Source organism: Bubalus kerabau, chromosome 6 (assembly GCF_029407905.1).
Source record: "Bubalus kerabau isolate K-KA32 ecotype Philippines breed swamp buffalo chromosome 6, PCC_UOA_SB_1v2, whole genome shotgun sequence".
Classification (NCBI taxonomy): domain Eukaryota; kingdom Metazoa; phylum Chordata; class Mammalia; order Artiodactyla; family Bovidae; genus Bubalus; species Bubalus kerabau.
In genome coordinates, this window is record NC_073629.1 from 96,313,528 (window position 1) to 96,338,944 (window position 25,417).

Consider the following 25,417-nt stretch of genomic DNA (forward strand, 5'->3'; position numbering starts at 1 on the left):
TTCTTGCCTGGAGAATCCCAGGGATGGGGGAGCCTGGTGGGCTGCCATCTATAGGGTCGCACAGAGTTGGACACAACTGAAGCAACTTAGCAGCAGCAGGAAGTAGTGAGATAGATATACAGATGAGTGTGGCACAAAGCAGCATGAGAGCAGTGACAAGTATGCAACAGGTGAAAGGCTCCAGTAGAGGTTATTTCTTAGTTCTGAGCAATCCAGCTTCTCATTTTCCTATAACAGGAAGTATTTTTATACTAAGTAGCCCAAGCCATAGATCAGGCAGCACCTGAAACCTGTTCCTAAACCGGATCATCCAGCTGTTCTACCTCCACCTAAGCAACAGTGTATTTCTAATCACTTTGTCTGATGCATCCCCTGAGATTTAACAAGGGGCACCTCTGCAAGGACAGTATTTGTAGGACACAGAAGTTCTAAGAGGCACAGGTTATGTAAACAAACTTATACATGAACTGTTAACCACAGTACCTGGAATTGTCCTAAAAGTTTGATCATAATATGGGCTTCCCAGGTGGTTCAGTGGTAAAGAATCTCCTTGCCAGTGCAAAAGATGCGGGTTCAATCTCTGATCTGGGAAGATTCCCTGGAGAAGGAAATGGCAACCCACTCCAGTATTCTTGCCTGAAAAAACCCCATGTAGAGAGGAGCCTGGCAGGCTATAGTCCAAGGGATCGTAAAGAGTTGGACACAGCTTAGCAACTGCACAACAACAGCAACATAGAATAATGGGGGGAAAGGCTAAGCAACATTCTCTATAGCCCCAAATTGGGAATGACTGTGAGTAGGACAGTTGGAGAGGCAAGTATAAAATCTACAAGATGGGGGGAAAAATGGATGATAGTCAATCACAAGCAACTACCAAACATGCAAGAATCTATGACCATGATGGAATTTAGGAAAATTGACCCTGAGCCACATGCCTGAGCTGGTCCTTCTGTCTCCCTGTCTGATACTCAGGGACATCGTGAGTAAGGAAAGGAACATTGAATTACCAGGGGAGAGGAGAGGAGAATATTGCTGATCTGGATTCAAATCTGAGTTCTGCCACTAACTTAATGGTCATGTGTAAATTATTTACCATTATGTGATTTCAGTTTCTTTATCTGTATACTGGTCTCTTATATTTCTAAAAATATATGAAAAGCTGTTGGGATTTTGAGGGATACAGCCAATGGAACAAGATGTTTTCCAGGTGGTAAGAGTGACGTTATTTAAGAAACAAAAGGAAAATAATGCAAAACTTGAACACTGAACTTGTCACAGTAGATCAGTAGATAGCCAAAATAATGATAAAGGTGGTCCATGTATAATTATCTGTGTCTTCCTCTATTAAACTGTGTCCTGCTTCTGTATTCTGTATTCCTGCTTCACACTGCCAGTGTGATGCCTAAAGTAAAATTGGTGCTTAATAAATATTTGTAAGAAAGAAAGAAGGGCAGAGAAATAGAGGGGAGAAGAGGGGAGAGGGAAGGAAGAAAGTTAGCTGGCTTAGGAAGTCCTGTCACAACAGGTGCCACATTTTATGCCACGGATCCCTGTATTTAATGACCCTTCATATCTGCAACAGTCTGTTTTAAAACAGAGCTGTTCACCTAGAATACCTCTGTCATAGACTGTATTTGTGCTCATAGAGCTAAAGATCCCTTTGTGGTGTGTACATAGTGTCATAACAGGTCATTTCTGCCCAGCTAGTCAATTTCATTGACTCAGATGGAGCTGCTTTGTGAATGAGCTGTATCATTTTCCTCCCTAATTTTTACAGTAGACAATAAATGTTTTATGCCTGGAAAGGCAGTTCATTTATTCAACAGATGCTTGTTAAATGCCTCCCAAAAGTTAGGCATTGTGCAAAACACTTGTAATATAAAGGTATGTAATATGGACAAGGTCCCTGCCTTTATGGTGCTTACAGTTGTCATGGGGGACTCTCACATTAAATAAACAATCACATGACAATACAATTGTGATAAATGTTTTTAAAGGGAAAGTACAGGATGTTACAAGAGAAATCTAAACTAATTTGTGGATGGGATCAAAAGTATGTTACAGTTAAAATTTTAAGCATCTTAAATATTTCCCTATTTGAAATATTAAAAGAGAACTCCCATAGGTTGTTGATAATATTAGGGATATCTAAATTTGGAAAGATAGACTTGTTTAGAAAGGCACAGAATCCTTAAAAATTCGATTCTTCAACTTAATAAATGACTGAAAAGGGAGACACTGTTTACCCAAGAATACACAGCTTGCTAATAGCATGGCTGGAACTTGAACACAGGTCTACTAATCTTCTCATTACCTCTCTCAGTGAAAAAATAAGATATTATACGTCAAATATAGATCAGCCACGGCCAAAGAGCTATTAAGTGTCCACTCTGTACAAGCTTGTATATCGGGGGAGGGAGGTGCTTACAAAGTAATGAATTAGGCAAATGTAAATATAAACAGAAATATACAAAATATGTCTCATCAGTCTGGTTTTACCTGGTCATGGTCATAGTAAAACTGTAGTATGTAGACCAAAGTGGGAAATACCCGTTGGAATCAATGAAGATATCTTTAAAGGAATATGCTTCTGTTTCTTTAAAATGAAAATACTAATAGCTAAGTACTAAGTCTCCAAGTAGAAGTTTTTACAACCTAGTTTTATTCATGTGTAATATTACATGGCTTATAAGTTATCCTGATTACTTTGCAATCTAAGTGATCTCTCAGGTTAAACATTGTTCCTGATATTTTATTGTAACATTAAATTTCCCTGGCATACTTCTTCATCATAGATAGTATAGCAATTAACTTCAGGATGGCAGCATCTAATTCTTTATAATTTTTTATTTGAAAGACTAGGAATCAATGAAATGTTACTATTCATACCAGAGATTGTAGAGTTAATGGGATCATTGAAACCAAAAGGAGTATGAGACTTCAGGGAGAAGGCCAACCTTGAGTAGATATCAGAGGGTGCACCTAAGACAGTGCTGAGCATATACTCAGCCTGAGTAAACATATATTGAATCGAGGAGACAAAAAGAAAGAATTAAGTTAAACCGTACTAAATGTCCATTTTTATGGGTCAAAAGCCAGCAAATATTGATGCCTTTATATGATTCAACCTATCCTGCAAAATAACCATAAAAGGAAGCTGTACTCTAATGTCAACCAATGTGGGTATTTATTAAATTTAAGTACATGTATTGATAAATACGTCCCTGCTGGCTCAGTCGGTGAAGAATCTACCTGCAATGCAGGAGACCTGGGTTCGATACCTGGGTTGGGAAGATCCCCTGGAGGAGGGCATGGCAACCCACCCCAGTATTCTTGCCTGGAGAATCCCTAAGGACGGGGGAGCCTGGTGGACTGCAGTCCATGAGGTCACAAAGAGCTGGACACGACTGAGCGAATAAGCACAGCACAGTACCTTGATATATTGGCTATACTCCAGAATTTAAAAAATAAATTCTGGTAGTTGAATTAACTTAATTTCATATAACATCACAGTTTAAATGTAGGCAGATGGCATAATCACTTCTGACATTAAAAATATTCTAAAAGATCTTCAACTCAAATAACTTCTACATTATGTACACTTCATGAGTGTGAATGTTATGGGGAAATACTTTCTTTGATGGCTCAGATGGTAAAGAATCCACCTGCAATGCAGAAGAGCTGGGTTCGATCCCTGGGTCAGGAAGATCCCTGGAGGAGGGCATGGCAACCCACTCCAGTATACTTCCCTGGAGAATTCCATGGACAGAGGAGCCTGGTAGGCTGCAGTTCAGGGGATCACAAAGAGTCGTACATGACTGAGCAACTAAGCACAGCACAGCACAACCAAGCTTTAGCGGTGACACTTCAGCCTCTTTCTGTGCTGACCAGGGGATTACTTCCTGGTCTTTTTCTGTCTCCCAACCCTTAGGCCCAGTTCTGACAGTCTCCAAGTTTATCTTAGAAAAATCAGGAGAAAAAGAGAAAGGAACTAATCACTGAAAATGAACTAAATGTCAAGTACTTTTCTAGATACTAATAGTTTATATAATATGGTATTGAATTCTCACAACAACCCTATGAGACAAATGTTGTTTCTTTTTTATAGTTGAGGAAACTAAGACCTAGAGAACTTAAATAACTTACCCAAGGTCACACAATTTGTAAGTGGTGGCACTCAGCTTCAAACTTTTTATTTTCACTGTATACTGTGCTGTGCACCTTATTACTTGTTTATGCTGTATACTTTATAAGTGCCTTGTTAATTATAATAAATTTATACAGGGATAAGACAAGGGGATTATTGTTTTTTCTTTAAAAAACAGTAATGTGGTAAAATGCATTGAATATTTTCCTTTCTTAATAAGGATGAACGAGAAGCCAGAGAAAATGTGAAGAGAGAACAAGATGAGGCCTATCGCCTTTCACTTGAGGCTGACAGAGCAAAGGTAGGTTTGGTCAAGGGACTTCTGGGATAAAGACATCAGTCCTAAATAGTCTTTGATTATTTAAGTGCCAGTCCTTTAATCATCTTGATCCATGAGAGGTGGCTTTGCCTTGGAGAAAGCTGGATTCAGTTAACAGAAAGAATATAATTCTGCCTCTGGTTCTTAAAGCATGGTTCATTTTGACAAGATACAGCTTTTTCAAGAATCATGAGAAATGAAGATACAAATGGGCCTAGTATTTACTTCATTTGTTCTTTAATCAGCCTATGGTGAAATTTAGCAATGTTTTAAAAACTCTTCAGGTGATTTTAATGTGCAGTCAGGGTTGAGAACCACTGGCTGATTTAGTGCTTTTGAGCACACACTTCCACAAGAGGAAAATGAATAAGCCACAGTTTCTTACCCTCGAAAGAAGGCTCACTGTGGTGGAGAGTAGATTAAGTCAAGAGCACAGATAGCTGGAACACTTGGGCAAGGATCGTAAATGTCATAAGGGAAGCCCTGAGTTCTGTAAGAGTTCAATGAACAGAATTTACAGTGGAAAGCTTTTATGGACAGCCAAGAAGTGGGAATGTACTTGGAAGGGTTTCATAGAAGAGGCAGTTTATTCCAACCAGATAGAGAAAGAGAGATAAGAGAGGAAGTAATATATGCTAGCAGGAAGGGCAGAAAGCAGGGGTTCATGACAGAGGCTGGCTTGATATTTGGGTACAGGAGAGGTTGGTGACTGTAGCCATGAAATGAAAAGACACGTGCTCCTTGGAAGAAAAGCTGTGACAAACCTAGACAGCATATTAAAAAACAGAGACATTACTCTGCCAACCAAGATCCGTCTAGTCAAAGCTATGGTTTTTCCAGTAGTCATGTCTGGATGTGAGAGTTGGACCATAAGGAAAGCTGAGTGCTGAAGAACTGATACTTTTGAACTGTGGTGCTGGAGAAGACTACTGAGAGTCCTTTGGATTGCAAGGAGATCAAATCAGTCAATCCTAAAGGAAATCAGTGCTAAATATTCATTGGGAGAACTGATGCTGAAGCTCCAATACTTTGGCCACCTGATGCAAAGAACTGACTCATTAGAAAAGACCCTGATGCTGGGAAAGATTGAAGGCAGGAGGAGAAGGGGATGACAGAGGATAAGATGATTGGGTGGCATCACCAATTTGATGGACATGAGTTTGAGCAAGTTCCAGGACTTGGTGATGGACAGGGAAGCCCGGCATGCTGCAGTCCATGGGGTGGCAAAGAGTCGGACATGACCGACTGACTGAACTGAACTGAACTGAGGTAGCAGAAAAAACCAGAAAGGATGACCAGAGAAAGGCTCTAAAGGATCTTGAATGCTGTACTACCCAGAGCACCTAAACATAAGTTTAATAGGAACCTAAACATGATCCGAGACCTATGCTTTGTTGTTGCTTTAATTTCCATCTTTGTTCCAGAGAGAAACATTTTCATTACTACAGTGTACCTCTGGGCCATGCTGAGAATGGATTTTTTCTTTTTTTAAGTAGACCAATGTTTATTGAGTGTTGAATTCCATTCTTTTTTATCAACAGAGGGAAGCTCATGAGAGAGAGATGGCAGAACAGTTTCGTTTGGAACAGATTCGAAAAGAACAAGAAGAAGAACGTGAGGTAGGGCATAATTTTTAGAAAAGTTATTAAAATGCTACATCTATTTCCATTGCATTTGCTACTAAGGATGTTAATATTTCTTATAACTTAATTCTTTCCACTTTTACCAGACTCATTGTAGTATGGAAAACGAACCTTTTTTTGAAAAGAATCATTCCCGATCTGTTATGTTTTTGAACTCTTAGAAAACTTGACCTTGTACTAGATTCATGGTTTTCTATTCTTCTCAATTCCTCTCCCCTTTCCTGCCTGACAGATATTCCCAGGCTTCACTATACCCACCCAGAGAAACAGAGTTATTCCTGCAACATCTTGCACTGGGCCCCTAATTATGAGAAATCCATTTAGCTTGGCTGATGTTTTTTTTCCCCCTTGAGTTCATGTCATGTCTATGATAACGTAGAGAATTTTTCATTCACTCATTTTGCAAATATTTTTTGCCTACTTAGCACGTGTCTGAAATCTTTAGGAACAGGGATATGGGTCCTCCCCTCCAGGAATTCATAGTCTTATAAAAATAAAATTTTTTTTTTTTACAAGATCAATAATTACAAAGGATATAATGTACAACATGATAAATACAATTAACACTTCTGTATGTTATGCATGAAACTTGTAAAGAGAGTAAATTATAAGTTCTCATCATGAGGAGAAAATATTACTTTTCTAATTTCTTTAATTTTGTGTCTATATAAAATAATGGATAGTCACTAAAATTCTTGTGGTAATCATTTCATAATGTATGTTAAGTCAAGTCATTGTGCTGTACACCTTGAACTTTTTTTTTTTAATTTTATTTTATTTTTAAAACACCTTGAACTTAAACAATGCAGTATGGCAATCATATCTCAATAAAACTAGAAAAAAATAGAGCTTTAGCTTGCACAAGAATTAAGAAAATAGCACTCTGGTAAGGTAGTATAAGCTGTAAGTCAAAGGTATCAGATTCATGGAATGCCCTTTACTAGAAGGCTGAAAAGGATCTTCTGAGGACAGTCCACTAAGCTGGTTAAAGATACTCCTCACCATGGCTGAAGGCAGGGAGGAGAGTGGGAGAACTTGGACTATTCTCCTCAAAATCCTGAACTACATAAAATATCACCATCAAGTATATAACGCTTACTATGTGTTAGGCATAACTCTAAGCCCTTTACATGTATGAAACTTAAGTCCTCACCACAGCCTTATAAGGCAGGTATGGTTATTGTCCCCTTCGACAGATGAAGAAACCACCACTGCTGCTGCCGCTGCTGAGTCACTTCAGTTGTGTCCGACTCTGCGCAACCCCATAGACGGCAGCCCACCAGGCTCCCCCATCCCTGGGATTCTCCAGGCAAGAACACTGGAGTGGGTTGCCATTTCCTTCTCCAAAATAAAATTACATAATATTTGTAAAAGGTATTCTAATGATTTACCTGAAGTGCAATGGGGAAAAAAAGGAAGTGGTATCAAATGACTTCCTTGGATGGCTCGCAGAAAAGGACTTTTAGAACTTTTTGCTAGACATGAAATTAATGGCCAAATTCATTTATAAAAAGAGGAAGCAAGTGATGGAAAAGCCTGGAGGGCCCTAACTTGCACTGAGAAAAACTCCATTAGTCTTCATTCTTTGTCAGAGGATGCTGCCTCATAACTTATTCAGCAGATTTTTAAAAATTGATATATAGTTGATTTTACAACATAGTGTTAGTTTCAGGTGTACAGAGAAATGATTCAGATACACACACACACATACACACACACACACATATTTTTTTTTAAATTCTGTTCCATTATAGATAATTACAAGGTTTTGAATATAGTTCCCTATGATATACAATAAATTATTTTTTTTTTATTTTTTATATAGTAGTGTGTTAATCCCACACTCCTATTTTATCCCATTCCCCTTCTTTCCTTTTTGGTAACCATAATATTGGTCTTTCTTAGTCTGACTTACTTCACAAGAGTATGATAATCTCTTGGTCCATCCATGTTGCCACATATGGCAATATTTCATTCTTTTTTTATGGCTGAGTAATATTCCATTGCGTATAGGTAGCACATCTTCTTTATCCATTGATCTGTTGATGGACACTTAGGTTGCTTCCATGTCTTGGCTATTGTAAACAGTGCTGCTGTTTACACCTCAGTGTAAACACACTGAGGTGTATGTATCTTTTCAAACTAGAGTTTTTAATCTTTTCTAGATATATGCCCAGGGGTAGGATTGCTGGATCGTATGGCAGCTCTACTTTTAGTTTTTAAAGAAACCTCCATACTGTTCTCCATAGTGAATACACCAATTTACATTTCCACCAACAGTGTGGGAGGGTTCCCTTGTCTCTACACCCTCTCCAGCATCAACAAATGATTTTTGAATAAGAATTATGCTTAGCACTGAAAGAGAAACAAAGGCTAGAAAGACATTTTCTGCCTGCAAGAAGAGATTACATGTTGTAGGGAAGTTGCAACATGTCTACAATTAACAGCAGATCAAGGAAAAGGGTGCTAAATAACATGAGAGAAATAAAAGCAAAATACTTATGAGTTTAGGGGCAAAGTAAAACTCTTTCACAGCTTTTGAAATCAGACAACACTATAGAAGAGGTGATATTTGAGGTACGTCTTGAGAAATGCGTAAGATTTCACTGTTTGGAAATCAGAGTTTATTCATGTTCAAACACTTCTTGAGTGCCTATCACATATGTGCAAGATACTATACCTGACAAACTCTAGTCTTTGTACATGCTGAAGACTCTCAGTAATGGAAGGTAGAAATAACTTTGTTGAACATCTTCTGTGTCAAGTACTCTGCCAGCTGCTTTACCTGTGTTTACTTATTGACTATTAAAACAAGCTACAGGGTTAGAGATTTCTCTTCACATGTGAGAAAACTGAAGCTCATTGAGAAGTCACACATAGAAATGGGAACAGCTGAGATTCTCACTTAGGTCTTTATGACTGTGTACCAAGCTCATGCTTTTTTGCTTACTCCATTCCAGTACAAGGCCATTTTTCATTGTGTATGACCATAGGAATCATGTGTGTAGAGTTTCATAAAAGTTTGGATAAGAGATTTGTCACTATACTTTTAGGCTATTTCAAGAAATACAGTGTTTTTAAAAAGTATTTATTTATTTGGCTGCAAAGGGTCTTAATTCCAACATCTTTAGTTGTGGCATGCAGGATCTAGTTTCCTTACTAGGGATTGAACCCAGGCCCCCTGCATTGAGGGCTTCACAGGTGGCACACTGGTAAAGAATCTGCCTGCCAGGTGGGAGACCTGGGTTCAAACCCTGGGTCCAGAAAATGCCCTGGAGTAGGAAATGGCAGCCTACTCCAGTATTCTTGCCTGGAAAATTCCATGGACAGAGGATCCTGGCAGGCAACAGTCCGTGGAGTCGTGTCAGACACAACTGAGTGACTAAGCACACCCCTGCGTTGAAAATGTGGAGTCTTAGCCACTGGACTACAAGGGAAGTCCCAAGAAATATAGTTTTAAAATATTAGAACTTTTACTTTTATGCTCTTTCACAAATGTGCTTGCTCTCTCTCGAATAGTATATTTTCAACATATATTTGCTAGATGCCAAGTGTACACAATTAACTGCCTGTTTTAGACCTAGAAAGTGAAAGTGAGTCAGTCATGTCCGACTCTTTGCGACCCCATGGGCTATGGAATTCGCTAGGCCAGAATACTAGAATGGGTAGCTTTTCCCATCTCCAGGGGATCTTGAGCTTGGTAGCATATGTACTTTGTTCTGATGATTTACTTTATTTACCCTTGGCTAAAATTTTCTCTTTCCAAATGTTAGTAAAGCTTGTCCTCTCATAGAAAACCCCATAAATATCCTTTAGCATACTTCAGTGGAAGTGTGTACCAGCTGTAAACATGTGTAAGGATAGGATGCAGGGGGAGAAAGGATAAGTCATACTTTGCAGTTAGTCATTACTTGAACTTGTCCTTTGGTGTACTCCCAAAAACAACTTCAGGTAATGCTGAACTATCCTTTCCCTCAGAGAGCTGCATTAATGGCTTTTATAAATCCCACCACTGAGAAACTCTTTATCTTCTGCTTATCTTAGTTTGGACTTCCCTGGTGGCTCAGGGATAAAGTATCTGCCTCCAGCGCAGGAGACTCAGGAAACACGGATTCGATCCCTGGATCAGGAAATAGCAACCCACTCCAGTATTCTTGCTAGGAAAATCCTGTGGACAGAAGAGCCTGGTGGGCTACAGTCCATGGAGTTGCAAAGAGTCATAGACACAACTGAGCACGAGCACCTATCTCAATTTAATTCAGTGCTATCCAGACTTGGTTCCTATTTTTTCATGGAGCACCAGTTAACATATTTCAGCACACTAGTGTATAATAAATGTCTCTTTGGGAAAAGCTGGTATTTTGAAACCTCTGAAAAAACTGAGACCCAGGGAGATTATCCAGTTTGCTTATGGTCACCAAACTGGTTGGACACATAATCTGGACTAGAAACCAAGTCACCTGACTTATCACAGTAACACTGCATCCCTTTCTAACCAGAAAACCTAACCTATGTAATTGCAGAGAAACAAGAATGGTTTTATTATTTTCATTATCTCTAAGTATTACAAAATTCTTTAGAAAAATTAAGTACTGAATAGTTAGATCACCTTGGTTACAGGAAAATTCCTTCAGGATTGGCTTTATTTTGCTGTGGTAAGTCCTGAAGTAAAATCAGTAAAATCTAGGAATGCATTTGATCTGGTCCTTGGCCATGATAAGGTGAAAGTCTGTAAGACTATTCTGAAGGGGAAAAAAAAAGAAATGACAAGAAAAATTTGTGCTGTCTTGCTAATTTATATATCTGCTTATTCTTTCCAAAATGAATTTCAAATAACTGACATAAATACATGCAATTCAATTCAAATAGATTAAAAGCAAAAGAAAAGATAAAGAAATCAAGACAAGGTAAATTAAGGAAGATAAAGCCAAAGATAAGATTAATATGTTGACAACAGATAATCCAGCAGAGACACCAAATGCATATGACTGAGTTCTGTACATTTGCCACAGAATTTATTTGCTTCTCTTGGGCTAAAGGAAAATATGATTGTTTACAGGTGTTACTCTGTCTATAATATCAGATAAAAGCTGATGTTACAGTCCCTCAGAAGGTGCCTAGATTTTTCAAGCACAAAGACCATAGAGCAATGTTCCATATGGTTCCTGTTCGAGAGGAAAGTATGCAGTATGGTGAATACTGTTCTCAGCTATATCCAGTAGCTGTAATAGCAATAGCGAGTCATGTATAACAGCTTCTTACAACTTTCAACTTTAAAGTCATAAGACCAGAGCACAATTTAATGAAAGCATCTCTGCAAAGGCTCAAACAATACATTTTTCTGATAGTTCAGTTTAAAGAATGGATTTTATCATAATTAAAGAAATGTATGGGGCTTCCCTGGTGGCTCAGTGGTAAAGAAACTGCCTGCCTATTCAGGAGACATGGGTTCAATCCTTGATCTGGGAAGATTCCACATGCCGCAGAGCAGCTAAGCCCATGTGCCCCAACTGTTGAGCCTGTGCTCTTGAGCCCAGGAGCCACAACTACTAGGCCTCGTGCCACAACTACTGAAGCCTGCGTGACTTAGAGCCCATGCTCTGCAACAAGAGAAGCCACTACAATAAGAAGCCTGTGCACTGCAACTAGAAACTAGCCCCCACGTGCCACAGCTAGAGAAAGCCTGTGTAGCAACAAAGGCCTAGCGCAGCCAAAAATTTTTTTAAAAATTTATTTTTCAAGAAATGTATGAACTACATATCCTTTAAGAAATCTTTCCTGAATATTGTTTTTTGCCACTGAGTTTGGAGTAAGTAGAGAAGGTTTCAACTAAGATTGTTGACTCCCAAGATGTTTAATCAGTCAGTATTCAGCAAATATTTGTTAATGTTTTTGTGTGTACAGATCAATGAGTCTGGTACTGTGGGTACTATATAGCAAGTGTGAGACAGCCTGTACCCTCAAGGAACTCACTGTTTAGTACAGGGGGGTAGATGAATACCAAATAACTATAGGAAAACATAATACACATTGTAAAAACCATTAGAATAGCAGGTTTGGAGGAAGATGACCTCTGACTAGGAAGGCAACGAGAAGACTTAACAGAGGAAGGAAGCTTTGGAGGACTGATAATACATTGGTGGTTAAAGATGAAGTAGAAGAGTATTTTGAATGGATTGAATAGATAGGTGATTGGACGAATGGCAAAAGGTATGGGCTGGAAAAAAGGGAGAAAGGCATAGGACTTCCTCAGAACTGTAAATGGGCAAATTTGGAACACAGTCTCAATCACTAGAGCTAAGTGCTGAAAGGCCAGGTTTTGGGGAATCATGGGTAGGAAAGAATGGACCCAAAGCTATTCCCTTTTGCTGCTGGTTTCCTCAAACAGAAAATTTTAACACTGTGTTTTTGCCTATCTACCCAGAGTTGGTTCCTTTCAATCTTTATGCCTCTTCAAGTAGAAAATCCTAAGCAATATTAAAGACCACTAAAAGAGAACAGAAGAACATGGAATTAAAAACATTGGCACTTCTCTTCAATTCTCTGATTTAATCTTCACAACCATCCTACAAAATGGATTATGGGAGACACAATCATTACCATCTTACAGATGAATAAAATAAGATCATAGCAGGATTAAAAAGCCTATTTTAAAATTCTTACCTAGCATTTGTCTAGTAAAAGCAGAACCAGAACTCCGATCCAGTATTCTTTTTGTCTATTATTCTACACAGGAAGAATGAAGGTGGCACCATGAACAAGTTATTAAACTAAAACTGTTTTTTATAGTTTGTGTTTTCATCTTAGGTAAGTTGCTTCTTTTCACATAGATAATACCATTACACTGGACCATAATGATAATCAATTTTGCCATCAGCATGTCACTATCTGTTGAGCAGTTCAGTTCAGTTCAGTTCAGTCGCTCAGTCGTGTCCGACTCTTTGCAACCCCATGAACCACAGCGTGCCAGGCCTCCCTGTCCATCACCAACTCCTGGAGTCCACCCAGACCCATGTCCATCGAGTCAATGATGCCATCCAACCATCTCATCCTCTGTCATCCCCTTCTTCTCCTGCCCTCAATCTTTTCCAGCACCAGGGTCTTTTCCAATGAGTCAGCTCTTCGCATCAGGTGGCCAAAGTATTGGAGCTTCAGCTTCAACATCAGTCCTTCCAGTGAACACCCAGGACTGATCTCCTTTAGGATGGACTGGTTGGATCTCCTTGCAGTCCAAGGGACTCTCAAGAGTCTTCTCCAACACCACAGTTCAAAAGCATCAATTCTTGAGCAGTTAATGTGTCCTAAACTCTGTGCTGAGCACTTTACAGATATTAACTTATTGAATCTCTGCAACAACTTAGTAAGGAAGGTGACAATATATAAATACATCTTACTATAATTACAGAGACTTATTGCTTAGGTAGGAGAAGGCAATGGCACCCCACTCCAGTACTCTTGCCTGGAAAATCCCATGGACAGAGGAGCCTGGTAGGCTGCAGTCCATGGGGTCGCTAGGAGTCGGACATGACTGAGCAACTTCACTTTCCCTTTTCACTTTCATGCATTGGAGAAGGAAATGGCAACCCACTCCAGTGTTCTTGCCTGGAGAATCCCAGGGACAGGGGAGCCTGTTGGGCTGCCGTCTCTGGGGTCGCACAGAGTTGGACACGACTGAAGCGACTTAGCAGCAGCAGCAGCATTGCTTAGGTGGTTCCACTTAAAGTATTCTGCTGCTAGCCTTGTTAACCATTAAAGTAGAAATTTCATTTTCATGGTATCCGAACTACTCCCTGCAGCCTGTTCTTCATATCCAGAAGCAGCCCAAAAATCATATATCTGAATATTAGTTTATGAAATATGATCTCATTTGCCTTGATTTATTTTATCCAGCAGTGAGGCTGTATTTTTAGTAAGCTTTTATATCCTCTAGATTGATGATTGGTTGCCAGGAGCAGAGAATGGCTCTAGGATTGGGTCAGACCAGCAATACCTATATAAGATCCATTACACTTATTTGATGATCTCATTTATTATCATGATTTTAAGTACTGTCTATACATTTGGCCCCCAAATTTATATCTCCATCTCCTCCCATTCCTTGAACTCCAGACATGAATGTATAATTGCCAGCCCATCATCTCCATTTAGATGTCTAATAGGCATCACAAACTTAACATATCTTAAACTGAACAACTGATCTTACTCTCCCCACCCAATCTTACCTTCCACAGTCTTCCCTATCATAAGTGGAAAATCTTTCCAGTTGTTTGAGCCAAAAAGCTTGGAACTAATCTTAACTTCTCTCTTTCATGTCCCTATTTAATGAGCAAATCCTGTTGACTCTACCTTCAAAATATATGTGGAACTCACATGCTTCTCACTAACCCCATTGCTACCACCCTCACCTAAAGCAACCATTTCTGTTACCTGGATTACTTTAGTATCCTTGCAGCTTGACTCCATGCCTCTATTATGCCTTTCCTATATGTCTTCTGATACATTCTTCTTAAAACAATTGGCATATTATGTCATTTCACGTCACCTGTCTTCATATCTCAAAATAAAAGCTAAAATCTTTACAGTGATTTCAATCAAAACCTTTGCAGGATTTTTTTTCTTTTTCTAGACATTCACAAATGGATTCTAAAATTTTTATGAAAAGCCAATAGAACTAGAATAGCCAAAAATCAGTTGTGAAAGAAAAGGGTCAGTGGATTTAAACTACTAGAGTTCAAGACAGTATAATCAAGACAGTGTGGGGATTGCCAAAATGATTGTCCCATATATACATGATACAGAACAAAGAATCCAGAAATAGATCCACATGTGTAGATCATCAGTTGGTTTTTTAAAAAGTGCCAAGACAATAAAATGGAGAAAGGATGGTCTTTTCAACAAATGATGCTGCAAACTAGTGGATATCCATATGCAAAACAAAATTGAAGATAAAACAGTAAAAACACTTCCAATCCATGTCTTACATCATGTTCAATAATTAACTGAAAATGGGTCATAAACCTAAATGTAAAACCTAAAACTATTAAAGCCCTAAAAGAAAACATAGGAGAAAACCTTCATGGTTTTGAGTGAAGCAAAGATTTCTTAGTTCTGACACCAAAAGCACAAGTCAAAAAATAACAAATATTTAGACTTCATCAAAATTAAGAACTTGTGTTCAGAAGACATCGTTAAGAAACTGAAAAGACAAGCCACAGACTGAAAGAAAAGTCATCTTTCTAATATCCAGAATATATAATGAACTCTCAAAACTCAATAATTTTTTTTAAAAACCCTTAGTTTAAAAATGGGCCAAATATTTGAACAGACACTTCACCAAGGAAGATATACATCAGGGCAAACAAGGATGTGAGACAATACTCAACATTATTAGTCATTAGAGAAATGCAAATTAATACCACAATAGATACATGCTAATTATCAATAAAATAGCATTTAGAAAAAAAAAGGACAATACCAAGTAGTAGCAAAAAAGAAGAGCAACTGGAATGCTCATATATTAATGATGGGAATCATTAATGATAGCACATCCACTTTGGAAAATAATTTGGCACTTTCTTATAAAGTTAGAATATACATACCATATAACCCAGCAGTCACACCTAGGTATTTATATCAATGAAATGAAAGTAACAGAGAAATGTATTTTTATGCAGAAGTCTGTACTCAGATGTTTATATTGGCTTTGTTTGTAATCACCCCAAACTGGAAATTGCTCAAGTGTCCCTCAACTGGAGAAAGAGTACTCAAACTGTAATATAGCTACATAATGAAATACCAATCAGTAATAGGTAGAAGTGAACTACTGATATATTCAACAACATGGATGAATCTCAAATGCATTACATTAAATGAAGGAAGCCATTTATATGACATTTATAACTAAATTTATATAACATTCTGGAAAAGGCAAAACCAGGGATAGAAAACAGGTTGCCTGGGGATAAAGGAATTGGGAGGTAGATGATAGAATTGTTCTTTATCTTGATGGGTGATGATGGTTAGACAAATGTATGCATTTATCAAAACTCATCGAATTATGCATTTAAAAGGATGAGTTTTACTATATATGTGTATATGCGAAAGTGGTTTGACTGGTTTGAGCTCCTTGCAGTCCAAGGGACTCTCAAGACTCTTCTCCAACACCACAGTTCAAAAGCATCAGTTCTTTGCCACTCAGCGTTCTTTTTGGTCCAACTCTCACGTCATTGCATGACTACTGGAAAAACCATAGCTTTGACTAGATGGACTGTTGTCAGCAAAGTAATGTCTCTGCTTTTTAATATGCTGTCTAGGTTTGTCATAGCTTTTCTTCCAAGGAAAGGGAAAATGAAAGTCGCTCAGTTGTGTCTGACTCTTTGCAACCCCATGGCCTATACAGTCCATGGAATTCTCCAGGCCAGAATACTGGAGTGGGTAGCCTTTCCCTTCTCTAGGGGATCTTCCCAGCCCAGGAATTGAACCCAGGTCTCCTGCATTGTAGGAGGATTCTTTACCAGTTGAGCCACAAGGGAAGCCCAAGAATACTGGAGTGGGTAGCCTATCCCTTCTCCAGCAGATCTTCCTGACCCAGAAATCAAACCAGGTTTTCCTGCATTGCAGGTGGATTCTTTACCAACTGAGCTACTATATATAAATTATACCTAAATTTTTAAATGGGAAAAAAATCATTTAAGTGAGCTACTCAAGACAAACGATCTAATCACTCTTCTCCTTTACTTCCTCTCTGACTCCAACTCCTACCGCTTTCCACCTGATCATTCTGGCTTAGCATTTACTGTGACTTCTGCCTGTAATAGTTCTCTTAGATATAAATGTGACTCCTTTTTTCCTTTAGGCCTCTACTCACTGAGGCCTATGGTATTTGTATTTATATTTGTACCGAAGTTTATGGTATTTAATGTTCCCCTTAATGACAGCCCACTCCCGTACTCTCACCTGGAAAATCCTGTGGATGGAGGAGCCTGGTAGGCTGCAGTCCATGGGGTCGCTAAGAGTCGGACACGACTAAGCGACTTCCCTTTCACTTTTCACTTTCATGCATTGGAGAAGGAAATGGCAATCCACTCCATTGTTCTTGCCTGGAGAATCCCAGGGACGGGGGAGCCTGTTGGGCTGCCGTCTCTGGGGTCGCACAGAGTCGGACACCACTGAAGTGACTTAGCAGCAGCAGCAGTTCCCCCTTTACCAATACTTCCTGCTCTTTTCTCCATAGTACTCATCATTATGTGACAAACTGTATATTTTCTTGTGTGTATATTTGTTGTTTTTCTCCCACCCTATTAAAATGTTGGCCTCATGGAAGCAGAATATTTTATCTGTTTTGTTCCCTCTTATTTTCCCATCATCTAGATGGGAGGTGACACATAGGTGCTCATTTTAAGAGTTCATGGAATTAATTAATTTCACATTCTGCTTCAGCCAGCTATAAACTGTTATTTAGTGTGTACTCATAACTGACTAGAAGAGAGTGTGCATGTATTTATGTATGTATGTGTGGGTGTAAGTTAGACCAGTCTTGGATTATTCCTATAAAAGGTTGGTGTAGGTGTATCCTACACTTTCTGTTTAAAAAACATAATTGTATAGAGACAGTCTTTTTTGGATATCTGTCTTTACTGCTTAATTTCACTTCAAAAAGTCCTCATTTCTTATCCCTCAGATGTGAATGCTTTGAATATTCATTTGACTTTAGTGAAACAAAAAGCCCAAGATCAGTTCATATTTCCAACTTACACTAGGTTTCCTCATTTTGTTACAAACCTAAAATAATGCAAATAAAAACTGTATTTGTTGAGCAAACCGAAGTTTAACAATAGTGTTTACTATGACTGCTATTCAAGTGTAGCTATCCTTTATGTCATTTGTTTTACCACAGTATTTACTTACACAAGGCCTATGCTTTTAGCCAGTTTGAAACTGAGCTACTGATGTATTTTTGTTCTTTTTTTGCCGGTAAAACTTGGGTATTCAGATCCCAAGGTTGCTGACTTACCTAGTATCTCTCCATTGTTTTCCACATTGGATCTCACTGGTGAGGGATAGATATCTAAGGTCTGTTTTCATTCTGGGTAAAAGCCCTGGCGACTGGGTGCATTGAGGAGCAGACATTGTGTGCACAATGAATGGGGTAATGAGCTACTGTTGTTTATTTGTCTATAGTATAATTGGTTGAGTTCAGATAATAATGTAGCATCTGTTGTTATACTGTGCAGGGAAATGTCAAAATAGAAAGCAGGCAGGAAGGTGGATTAAAAGAGAAACAGGAAGAGAAACCAGGAAATATCACATAAGTTCTGATTTAAAGTAGATGCAAAGGGATAATAACAACACCAACAGTTGTTGTTGCGCTCTGTCATCTGTGTGCAGTGTTACGGCATGAACTTCAGTGCTGGGCACATCTGACTAATTTGAGTACTGACCATGTGTCAGCACTTGCTAAGTGTGTTATAAATGTGACTGCATTTTATACAAGCACCCTTATGTGGAAGATATTATTGGTCCTGTTAAATAGGGTAACTGAAGTTCATAAAGACTGTCATATGCCTATTGGCCAGGTTTGAACCTCTGGTTGTCATACCAAAAGCCTGTTTTCTAACCATACATTACATTTAGTAGACTAAAGTTTTTTAAACTGCAGTGTTAAAAGTCAGGATAGTGATTAACTTTAAGGAAGGTAATTCTCAAGAAGGGGACAAAAGGATTCTGAGAACTTTAGGTTCTCTTCAGGGTGCTAGTTATACAGAAATGTTCACTTACTGAAAATCTATCAAGTTGTATATTTAATATATGTGCACGTGTATACCTGTGGCAGATTCATTTTGATATTTGGCAAAACTAATACAATATTGTAAAGTTTAAAAATAAAATTAAAAAAAAACTTTAAAACAATGACAAAATACAACTTTTAACAAAAGATACTGTGTATCAGCTGTGTATAGCACTGTTTAAAATTTTGATTTTTAAAGTTTAAAATGTATATTTAAATGAAAATTAATGAAGAGATTCTGAGGTGATGAAAAGTTTTAGAAAGAGATAGTGGTGATGGCAGCACAACACTATGAATATACTTAATGCCACTGGTGGCTCTCTTGGTGGTGAACCTAGAATTAATTAGTAATGCTTTCTTATCACTTACTCTAGTTTTTACGGTAAATGTATATTACATTTATAATCAGGAAAAATAGTTTAGAAAATAACTAATATTTAGAAAATAACTAATCCATAGAGATAGTTTACCCTTTACATAACTCTTGGTTAGCTGGCCCTTGTAGGACACATGTAGAAACTTAATCTGAACAGTTGATGCTGGAGGAAGTCAACCTCAAAGAAAGGAAACTCAGGGTGTTCAGTTCTTGGTTCCTAGAAATAGAAGCCATGATATTCAGATTCTTTTAGCATTTGCTGAGCACCTACTACATGCTTATCACCATACTAAGCACTTTTACATGCAGTATTTCAGTTAACATGTTAGTTTATTCCTTCTGTTATCAAATATATAGTGAGCATCTATTTTGTACTATGCCCTATAGTTACAATAAAAAGTAGTACATATTCTCACATCCTTACAGAGCCTGCAGGCTAGTGGGAAAGCCAGACATTAAACAGGTATCAATAATATAGTATACTGAAAGCCATAATAGACATTATTGGACCTTAATTTTGATGTACATGGGTTCATCTCTTCATTGGGTTTTTAACATATGACAGTGTTACTAAAATAGTTTAATATTTGAAAATATTTTGCTGAAACTTATTGCTGACTCAGAACACTAATATTAGATAAACTTCTTCTTGTGGTATCCAAAAAAAAAAGATAAAAGTAACTGATTTAACTTTCTATTCTTCTGGTTTTTAAACAATATTTTTGTCTCCATTTCTGAGTATCAATTTCATCATATAAAAAATGAGAGTATAGGACTATTTAGACAGTGTAACCCTAAGCAACTATTAACCAAAGCCTGTTATGTCTCAGACACCACACTGGGAACTTTACATATGTTGTGTATATCATCCCATGTTTATAATCCCCTTTGAAGGAAATGGCAACCCACTCCAGTATTCTTGCCTGGAAAATTCCATGGACAGAGGAGCCTGGCAGGCTACAGTCCGTGGGATTGCAAAGAGTTGGACATGACTGAGCATACAGGATGAAGTAGGTGATATTAATTCAGTGCCTCCAGAAGGAAAATGACCTCAGTATTATAGAAAAGACTAGATTTTCTATACAGTACAGAAAATTTTAATGCTTTTTTGAAAATACTTCAATGTAAGAACCAACCAGATTATATAAATAACATAGAAGGTAATTTCTTATTCATACTAGAGTCTGAGCAGATTTTGTTCTGCTATTAGTTGTTTTAAATATATTTTAACAGGTAATACATTTATATAAGTCAGAAGTAAAAAATATTCAACAGTGTATTCAGAAAATGCTGTCACTTCTTCCACCCTGTTTATCCCACTTCTGTAGGTCACCATTTTTGTGTTTCTTTTTATTACTTCGTAGGTTTATTGATTTTTCTCCAAAGAAGCAGCCTATTTATTGGTTACTAGTTATGTTTTTCTTTTTTCTAATGTAATTCCTTTATGCTTTTAGTTTTATTTTCTTCTCAGCTTACTTTCCATTTGTTTTATTGAGATTTTTTTTTCTCCTAGTTTTTTAAGCCTCATTCTTAATTATTTTTATTCTTTCTTTTTGAATTACATAAGAATTTTAGGGTTACAAATTTCCTCTGAGTACAGCTTTAACTGAATCCCTTACATTCTAATACGAATACGAAATTTCAATAGTCATTGTTTTCTAGATACTCTGTACTTTTCATTTATATTTCCCCTTTTACCTGAGAGTTGTTTAATAGAGTGGTTTTTTGTGGTTGTTCTTTCGCCAAAGGGAAGAGTGACACCAACTTGGAAAATTGTGTTGAGATTTCAGAAAATGTATATCCCAATTTCTCTCTCTCATATTCAGTTCAGTTCAGTTGCTCAGTTGTGTCCGACTCTTTGCAACCCCATGAATCGCAGCACACCAGGCCTCCCTGTCCATCACCAACTCCAGGAGTTCACTCAGACTCACGTCCATCGAGTCAGTGATGCCATCCAGCCATCTCATCCTCTGTCATCCCCTTCTCCTCCTGCCCCCAATCCCTCCCAGCATCAGAGTCTTTTCCAATGAGTCAGCTCTTCACATGAGGTGACCAAAGTACTGGAGTTTCAGCTTTAGCATCATTCCTTCCAAAGAAATACCAGGGCTGATCTCCTTCAGAATGGACTGGATGGATCTCCTTGCAGTCCAAGGGACTCTCAAGAGTCTTCTCTAACACCACAGTTCAAAAGCATCAATTCTTCGGCGCTCAGCTTTCTTCACAGTCCAACTCTCACATCCATACATGACCACAGGAAAAACCATAGCCTTGACTAGACGGACCTTTGTTGGCAAAGTAATGTCTCTGCTTTTCAATATGCTATCTAGGTTGGTCATAGCTTTTCTTCCAAGGAGTAAGCATCTTTTAATTTCATGGCTGCAGTCACCATCTGCAGTGATTCTGGAGCCCAGAAAAATAAAGTCTGACACTGTTTCCATTATTTCCCCATCTATTTCCCATGAAGTGATGGGACCCGATGCCATATCTTCATTTTCTGAATGTTGAGCTTTAAGCCAACTTTTTCACTCTCCACTTTCACTTTCATCAACAGGGTTTTTAGTTCCTCTTCACTTTCTGCCATAAGGGTAGTGTCATCTGCATATCTAAGGTTATTGATATTTCTCCCAGCAGTCTTGATTCCAGCTTGTGCTTCTTCCAGCCCAGCGTTTCTCATGATGTACTCTGCATACAAGTTAAATAAGCAGGGTGACAATATACAGCCTTAACGTACTCCTTTTCCTATTTGGAACCAGTCTTTTGTTCCCTATCCAGTTCTAACTGTTGCTTCCTGACCTGCATATAGGTTTCTCGAGAGGCAGGTCAGGTGGTCTGGTATTCCCATCTCATGAAGAATTTTCCACAGTTTATTGGGATCCACACAGTCAAAGGCTTTGGCACAGTCAATAAAGGAGAAATAGATGTTTTTCTGGAACTCTCTTGCTTTTTCGATGATCCAGCGGATGTTGGCAATTTGATCTCTGGTTCCTCTGCCTTTTCTAAAACCAGCTTGAACATCTGGAAGTTCACAGTTCACGTATTGCTGAAGCCTGGCTTGAAGAATTTTGAGCATTACTTTACTAGCATGTGAGATGAGTGCAATTGTGCAGTAGTTTGAGCATTCTTTGGCATTGCCTTTCTTTGGGATTGGAATGAAAACTGACCTTTTCCAGTCCTGTGGCCACTGCTGAGTTTTCCAAATTTGCTGGCATATTGAGTGCAGCACTTTCACAGCATCATCTTTCAGGATTTGAAAGAGCTCAACTGGAATTCCATCACCTCCACTAACTTTGTTCGTAGTGATGCTTTCTAAGGCCCACTTGACTTCACATTCCAGGATGTCTGGCTCTAGGTGAGTGATCACACCATCATGATTATCTGGGTTGTGAAGACAGTTCTTCTGTGTATTCTTGCCACCTCTTCTTAATATCTTCTGCTTCTGTTAGGTCCATACCATTTCTGTCCTTTATCGAGCCCATCTTTGCATGAAATGTTCCCTTGGTATCTCTAATTTCCTTGAAGAGATCTCTAGTCCTTCCCCTTCTGTTGTTTTCTTCTATTTGCATTGATCGCTGAGGAAGGCTTTCTTATCTCTCCTTGCTATTCTTTGAAACTCTCTCATATTACTCATATTACTCCATTTTAATAGTTGTAAATTAATTGAGAGAAATTTTTCTTTTTCCTGTTGATGAAAATTGGGAACATGAAAGAGGGAGAGTAACCAGGAACACAACTGGTTACTTTCTGTGAAGCTAAGCATGCCAATTCCAGGCTTATTTGTCTAAGGAACCTCCCCCAGTGCTAGGAACAAAATGGTTTTAGTGAGTTTCTGCCATAGGCAGGGACATCAGAGACCTTTAACGTCCTTCTGCTGCAGTATCTTGAATGTGAAACAACATAACACTAGGTTAAGAACTAGAGCCCAATGCTAGCCATGAGATCTCCCAACAGTTTACCCTAAGGTGTTTGAATCTGCCATCTCTAGATCCAGAGATCTGGACTTGGCCAACTGTGACAGCAGTTTAGTGGCAAGGCTGGAACTGGGACCATAGTCTGCTCTAGTAAACCTGGTATTTTAATTTCTTTTCTTTCCATTCCATTTTCTTGTATTGAAACAAAATATATATAACAGAAATCTGCCTTTGTAACCATTTTTAAGTACAATTAAATGGCATGAATTACATTCACAATTTTGCAACCACCACCACTATTTCCAAAAATTTTCATCACTCCAAGCAGAATCATTCCTCCATTTCATTTTTAATATCTTATCCAGAATTCTACAAAGCCTTCAGCCATTTCTACTTGAGAAATGTATGTTTTCTCTCTCTTTCATTCTGTCTCTCCCCCCACCTCCCCATCTGTGTGTGTGTGTGTGTGTGTGTGTGTGTGTGTTTTCACACACACGTGCTTTTGCAAATGCTTCTAATAGCCTTAATTCATACCACAGAAAGGAAGTAATTGGGTGTTTGATACCTATTTCGTCAATCACAAATACTGAGCCTTTCAGTAAAAAATTTCTTTTCTATGTTGTTACCTATCAATTTAATGTTTCATCATGATGGGATTTATTTTAATTACTTGTATATTGTGCTAATATTTAAAAAGGTGAAAAACACGTGATTCTGTTGTTCAAGTATTAGGCTTAGTTAATAAATGGGCAGTGACTTTTTGATGGGTTCTAGAAGCCAGCAGGTTTTTCTAGTGTCTCCTTCCCCCACCCCTGACAGTTCCATCTATCAGCAGTTTAACACCTTGTTTTTGCCCTCTTCAGGCCATCAGGCTCTCCTTAGAGCAGGCCTTGCCTCCTGAGCCAAAGGAAGAAAATGCTGAGCCTGTGAGCAAACTGCGGATCCGGACCCCAAGCGGCGAGTTCCTCGAGCGGCGTTTCCTAGCCAGCAATAAGCTCCAGATCGTCTTTGATTTCGTAGCTTCCAAAGGATTTCCATGGGATGAATTCAAGTTACTGAGTACCTTTCCTAGGAGAGATGTAAGTTCCCACAGCTGTCTCGGGAAGTACGTCCGGATGGGAAATAACGCATCATTAAGCCTAGACAAAGTAATCCAAGCAAAGTGCCATGGCACACCTTACCACAAAACCAAGCACTCGTGAGTCCTTCTTTGTTCTGCACACCATTCTCTCCTCAGCCTTTGGAGAGGGTATGGCTTCCCAGGCCAGCAGACATGTGCCTAATAGCCTAGGTAAGGAATTAAGTACCAGGTCTTTCTTCCTTCCTAACGATTTCCTCCTATTCCAGCACTCATACAGGCTTTCCCAAGATCTCATCTCTGTATCCCATAGGACTTCTGAGAATTATGTACTGAACAGCTTAACACTCAGATCAGGGTCAATGATTATAGGTTCACCATGAAAGAGTCATGCTAAATCAAGAATATTTTATAATTTGATAGTTCTTATTAGCCTGGGAAGTCAGAGAGGGTGACTTGAATTCACTGTGTATCTGTATTTCAGTAAGGCTTTTGATAGTCTCTCACAATATTCTGGAGAAAAGTAGAGAGATATAAATCGACAGTTAGATAGATTCTTTACTGATTAAATAGATGTGTCCAGAAACTGCTTGCTAAGAGACTGTCCTCTCCCTGGAAGGAAACAAAAGGCTCTATATTTAATCTAATTATTCACCATATTTATTGGCAACTTAAACGAAGACATTATCATATTTATGGATTATGAAAAACAAGATTCAGGAAATCCTTCAAATAGTAAAACCTAGAAAAATTTTACAGAAATATATACATATGGAAAGAGATGCCTGCATAGACTTAGAAAACAAATTGCTCAAGTTTGAGATGGAAAAATCCTGCTTGAATAGAGGTTATTACGGTTCAATTAAGGTGAATATATGTTAATAATGTGTTATGACGCCATCAAAAAGCCAGCTGCATTTTTAGAGGTATAATCCCATCAAGAGAATAACTTAAGTCCTAGTCAACTCTGTACAAAAGTAAACTACCTTTGAATAGTCCTTAGACTCCATGCTGAAACTCCTTGTTGTCACTTGAAGAAATAGGAGCTTATGTAGAGCAAGGCAGTTAGGAAGAGAAGGAAACAGGAAATCATATAATTTGGGGAAGTATTTTTCTCTGGAGAAGGAATGGCCATGGGAGATGTGATTGTTGTCTTCAG

At 38.4% G+C, this 25,417-nt stretch overlaps 1 protein-coding gene across 1 annotated transcript in view; it reads left to right on the plus strand.

Annotated features, from left to right (window-relative positions):
• Positions 1 to 25,417, plus strand: part of FAF1 (Fas associated factor 1) — a 505,390-nt gene that overhangs the window by 437,730 nt on the left and 42,243 nt on the right. The window contains exons 16-18 of the mRNA XM_055585945.1: positions 4,368 to 4,448; positions 6,008 to 6,085; positions 24,044 to 24,259. Coding sequence (XP_055441920.1) covers positions 4,368 to 4,448; positions 6,008 to 6,085; positions 24,044 to 24,259 — 375 coding nt within the window. The remainder of the gene's footprint in view (positions 1 to 4,367; positions 4,449 to 6,007; positions 6,086 to 24,043; positions 24,260 to 25,417) is intronic.